The following is a 6,000-nucleotide window of genomic DNA, read 5'->3' on the forward strand; positions in this document are numbered from 1 at the left end:
CCACCCGTGTTGGCCTCACGTTCAGTATTGTCAGGGGAGATGAGAACGTAGCATCCGGGGAGCAGCGTGAAGGAGTTGTAATTTTGCACATAAAGTTATTTGCTAGCCAGATGCAGCAGCGGCCAGCGAAAGTAATCTGTGTAGCTCAGCCTCGTTTTAAAACTTACTGGCCATGAAGAACAGTTTCATTCGTAGACTGGAAATCGGCTCCTGGCAAACATTTATTTTGGTTTGCTCTAAATGCAGGGTTTAGTGCTAGTGCACTAGAATTCTCGCCGCCAACAATTACCATTCCTTTAAAGCAAAAACTTGCGCTTAGTATTTAATTGGTTCATTGGTTCCCCTGTTCATTGGGTCTCTTGTTTACCGCGCCCCAGCGGCTGTATTTGTGTTTGAGTTAGCAATGATGGTAATCGACGTCGCTAAGGGCAGAACGGAAGAGGATAGGCTCTATTTAATGTTTCAAGAGTTAGCGAAACAATCTACTTAAATAATATAATTATTATTGCAAGTATTCTCAAAGCTTTTTTTATCACCGAATATATCTGCACACCTGAACTGTTATAAAACTAACCTTAATGGATAAACGTGAAATCGTTTTGTTAGGATGCGCAAATCTTAAGGCTACTAAATACACTACCTTTATTTCTGTTATTTTAATATAATACCAAGAGGTTTGGTTCATGTCTTTCACTGTCTCAAGACCACCCAGGCTATGCGAAGAGGCTGTGAACAATTTCGGCACATTTCGTTTTTTAAGGTGCACTTCAATTGCGCAGAACACGGGCGGGATGCGTTAAGTGCCCCGCGATGTGTTTCTCCTGCGGATCAAATCTAATGCGGGGGTTTCAGCTTCGGAGTTCAGTGCCCGCATCAATGAACCAGCGAGGAGGGGATGTGATTCTTTACAGGGTAACGAATCAACTATTATGCGATACAGAATACAGCTAGCTAGTCCGAAAAGGCGTAGCATCTCAAAACTGAAAAACAAAAACGTGTCAGAAAAAGGATATGCACCTAATATAGTTTAGAAATTGTCACGCAACCGCTCGCTGTGAAGCGTTAAGTGGGGTGTTGTTCCATTTCGCCATCCATCTGATGGTGAAGTTGTAGGCTAGTTTGCAAAAGGATTCGAACCGACTGCCTCTGCTTCTCCAACTGTATACAGTTCATTGTAAGTGTAGGTGTCCACTGGGGAGGGAGACAGATACTGCTCCTTCATTTCCCCAAATACTAAACCAAGTAAAAACGTTTATTACTTCGAAAAATTTTGCGCAAATCTCTCACTGCCCAACATTTGCGAAAGGGACACGGGCTATGACGTCCACTCTGAAAGCAAACCTAAAGCGTCGTCCTAATGTTTGGAAATAGGTGTAAACATTTTGCGTAGCTAGAGATGCCTTAACAATAACACTAAGGAGCACTTTTTTGAAATGTGCCTTTTATGCATTAAAGATATAATGTAAGAAAGTACGCCGGACGAGGGATCATGAGAGGAAGGATACCAAGTACGTGCTCCTGTAGGAGCATAAACAAACTTTTATACTCAATACCAGGCAGTTATTGAAAATACCCTGTGGTAGCCTCTCGGCAACGTACATAGGGTGTCCCAGCTAACCTGGAACAATTTAAAAAAAAAAGCGGTTTGCGCTATCAAAGTGAAACAAATTCAGAGATGTTCAGAGTCGCCTATGCTCACCTCCTGTATTGTTTCGTTCACAACAGTTGAATAATTAGCGAAGAATAATTATGCATTTTTTAATTTTTGGCTTGAGAGAAAACGTGTCAATGCAAAAGTGGTTGATTCTCTCGAAAAGCAGATAGCTACATTGTTTTTATCAAAGTAGCGTTGACGTAAACTGATATTTTAACAGCCGAAAACGACACCTGGCTTAATAAAAAAAACTTCCTCGTGACTGCGGCGTCACTATAAAGCCCCGAGACGCGTCCGGGAAAACAAAACCCGTTTTCTGGGCCTTGCTCTCTACGATGAAGCTGGTTGGACGTCCTTGGCGAATGATTTAAAATAACAGCTGGTCACGTGACATTTTTTCAAGGCCTATAAATAGAGCGTGATGAAAACAACGTAGTTATCCGTTTTAGCGGATCTAAAACTTTTGCATTGACATTTTTTCTCTCATGCAAACAATTAAAAAATACCTAATAAGTCTTAACTAATTACTCATCTCTATTGAATGAATAAAATACCGGAGGTTAGCATAGCAACATCTTCATTGTTTTACTGTGCTTGGGCAGACCGTATTACTTAGTCTTGGTCCAAGTTAGATGGGATGCCTGCTAGAAATCGCAGTTTTCCGAGGTACCAAACTTATTTTCAGCACTTGCGGCCCACTAAGGCATTTGGCTCACGCAAAATGTTTGGCCACTGGTTGTTCCACTCATAAAATGCACCAGGAAAATGAAAGCGCATGTTCATTTCTTTATAAAGTTTCACCAATGTTTTTGATTTTCGTCATTCCAGTCGATCACGCAGCTGCCCCGCCTTGTCCGCATTTAGCGATTGCACAGCCTTCGGGCACGCAAGCTCCAACACTCCTAACGATTTAAGAAATTTCCTGGCCGAACCCGCATTGTATGTTTAAAGAAACTAACAATTTTGTTGGAAGCTAGTGCATCAAGTAGACGAGTACATAGACTTGTGGGAGTTTGTAAAAGTTAGCTAAAGCCTGACGATTCGCTGGCGGAAAAAAAGCGATACTTATTTTGTGGTGTTCAGCACACTATTCGTCAGATGTTTAGAAGGGCGTAGAAGTTTTAAAGCTCATCTTTTCTGGCATGTATCCCTCAAAGGGAAGAAAGAAAACAAACACAATATAAAAACATAGAATAGTGTGTAAATTTTGCGACGGTGCTCCCTTAAGCGTGCACAGAACTTCAGCACGCTGGCCTCTTTTCAGGCCAGTGGGATGCGAACAGCATATGCACGTTAAATTAAGGCGAGCTGAAAAAAAGAACAAAAAGAAACGATAAGTTACAATCAAATAATATGTTTGGCGTAATCATTACCTTGCATCATGAAACATCGGACCGAAGGCCTGGCGTTATTTTTATCGTGCTTGCTTATAAATAAGCCTGATACCAAGGCTGAGTGACGTCATCCTTTTTCCTGCCAATATTTAGCGCTGATTCTTGTTGGAATTGCAGAGGAGAGGTAGTTAGTGCAAATATAAAAAAGAATCTGTTATTGTCTGTCTTCGCATTACCTCTATATTAATAAACTCATAGAGATACAAGTTATATTTGCATTCTAATAAATCGCCTTACTCGCAAATAGAAATTGAAGCAGCCAGTAAACATGAACAGCGTCATTGAAGTCAAGAATATACCCTCTTTTCAAACACTCATCTAGAACTAATCATATTAAAATAGTCCGTCGACCTATCAGTCGTGCAAATATCCACATGTACTCCTCGTTCTCTGGCGCAATCTCCCATTTGTCTAAATTACCCGAACGTGCGGTCATGTCTACGTCCATGGAATCATTTATTGATTATGTCCAGAAAATTGACTTTTCTGTTTATTTGTATCTTGTTTTTATTATTGTTTTAATGAGAGAACACTTCTGTATTTTTGTTGTATTTTGTTGCTTCTTGTACAATACAAGCTACGTGCTTGTATTGTACACACTCCTGCAAGCAACCGTGAACGTCCTGCAGTATGTTGTAATTGAGAAAATTAGAATCTCTGCCATAAAATAGCATCCGATTAGCTTGACGCTTAAACTCCTACCTTTCGACCTGCGTGCAGGATCGCCTTATCGCGGTCCGCTGTCCTCGGCTATACTTCGGCTTCAGGAGAGCGGTAAACTGCAGCTGCTGAAGCAGCGCTGGTGGAGCGTACGGGAGCCGGCGATACGCTGCTCTGAGAGTAGCCGTTCGCCCGGCACCGATTCCGCCGTTGAGCTGGGCCTTCCCAAACTCGGAGGCGTCTTCGTCGTCCTCCTCGCTGGGCTGGGAATATCCTGCTTGATTGCCTTCGCCGAGTTCTTCTGCAAAGCACGCTCGGCACGGAGTTGAAGACGGGCCTTCAATTCCATGCGTACCTGAAAGAGCGAAATAAAAAACGTCGATTTGACATTTTTCTATTTCAAGTGCATGTGATGTTCTCCCTTTTGCTCTTAGCGTAGAGTGACTGGTAGTATGGTTGTCTGTTTCAGACGAAACATTGCGCAAATCGTCGAAATAAGCAATATGCTGTTGCAGCAGATGCTCCTGTGATGTATCCCTCTACGCTGGCTTTTCACTGCACACCAGAACAATATGGCCGTCTACATAAAAACAAACCTCGATGGATCACGACCAAAATGCAGCGATGTTCTTTAGTCAAGGCTTCAAATTGCAGGCTCTTCTGATCTGACTTCTGGAACAGTTGTAAGAGGTAGAAAAAGTTACTTTTATTCCCATTTCTTATCCTGTGACATTAGTAAAAGTTCAAACGTTTTCGAACTATAAACTGATTACAAGCGTTTTCGATTTCAATGTAATTCATCAGGTTTACATTCATTACAGCACCTACGTACAGATGGGAGTCCTAGAGTCAGCGAGTGTTTTGTGACCTCTTGCGTCGCGACTAAACACGATGCAGTTGAACACTTGCCAAAATATTTCTGAAAAATAAATTAAGCCCAAATTCAACGGCGCACAAAAATAGGGTTTATGGTTCCCAAGAAGCGCGATGGCTTTTTTTGCGGTGGCAATTTTTTCAGGAATGTGTTTACAGTTGCATAATAATTCATTGCAAGAGATCACATGTGCAGACTAAGTGACTGCGTATCACTGGATAACCAAACTTATTTAAGAGGGCCAATGTCGTGAACAAATGTTTCGTAACATGTACCGAGCTCATGTGTGCCACCCGTTGTTGAGCTCATTCTGTAGCTCGTTAAATTTGAGAAAAATATATGTAAAGCCGCTTGTAGATTTTAGCCAGTGCTTTTAGTAGGATAAGTGGGAAAGAACGCAGTGTCCGTATTAATAATCTAGATTCACACATATGCACTGACTTCTACATGTGCTATCGATATGTGCCGGAGAAAATTCTAGAATCGTACTATGCAAATCAATCGTGAAAAACTCTGACATAACGAACGCCGGATCTGTTTTAAGGCACGTTGATTAAGTCTTGCTCGTTCTGCTCATATTAACGCGGTAAAACCATTCTTATAGAAGAAGACTACAATTGTACGTTTTAATTTAAATTCACGCGTCGTTCTTTAATAAGGACACGTGGTTTTGAAAGGCCTGTGCCTGAATCAGCACGTATTTGATGAACGTAACTTGAAATAGAGCAACAGAAATACTAGCGTCCTAAAATATTTTCTTTAGTCGGTAAATATTGTTGAATTTTTGTAAATCTGTACAACAAAAGACCGCAAGCCGGACAAGGTTTAGTATCGGGCTCTACGGCACTCAAGCCGTTCTGCTGTTGTCACAGTGTGATGGCACGCGCAGTGATAGGCGCGTAAGAGGTAAAACACATAACAGAAAAATGCCGTACAGCCGTGAATACGATTCGGACCATGTCGAACCTCACATGTTACGTCTCTTGTTCGCAGCATTACGCACCTAAGCCCTCGGCGTAATTCTGTATTTCTTGAGCAAAGATCACTTAACAAAGTCACACTGCAACTGCTTACAGTGCGGTTAGATAGCAACAAAAGAACGCTTTCTATGTGACTAAGAAAAATCCACCACCTAAAAAATTCTTACCAGCCCCCTCACATTGCCCTGGCCTATGACCCTGAGGGAGCTGTAAAATAACTCTCAAGCCAAGCATGCACATCGTGTGGGAGAGTTCACCTTCCGTAGGGGTCCCATAAACCCATCCCAATCCCCTGTTCGATCAAAGACGGATCTCCAATCCAGTCTGATGTTGAAAGTGTTAAGAATCCACCCTCTAGCGCTGTACTCCGTGGTCTTTATCAACTTCCATATATGAACAAGTCAGTCCAAGACCACGCAGGTATTTGCTAGCACATTA

At 42.0% G+C, this 6,000-nt stretch overlaps 1 protein-coding gene across 1 annotated transcript in view; it reads left to right on the forward strand.

Annotated features, from left to right (window-relative positions):
• Positions 1-4,037, forward strand: part of LOC146208712 (glutamate receptor ionotropic, kainate 2-like) — a 227,718-nt gene extending 223,681 nt beyond the window's left edge. Inside the window, exon 15 of the mRNA XM_084579216.1 lies at positions 3,769-4,037. Within this exon, the coding sequence (XP_084435342.1) occupies positions 3,769-4,037 (269 nt within the window). The remainder of the gene's footprint in view (positions 1-3,768) is intronic.
• Positions 4,038-6,000: the final 1,963 nt, after the last annotated feature.

This window comes from Amblyomma maculatum, chromosome 1 (assembly GCF_055883805.1).
Source record: "Amblyomma maculatum isolate TAMU_Amacu chromosome 1, ASM5588380v1, whole genome shotgun sequence".
Taxonomy (NCBI): domain Eukaryota; kingdom Metazoa; phylum Arthropoda; class Arachnida; order Ixodida; family Ixodidae; genus Amblyomma; species Amblyomma maculatum.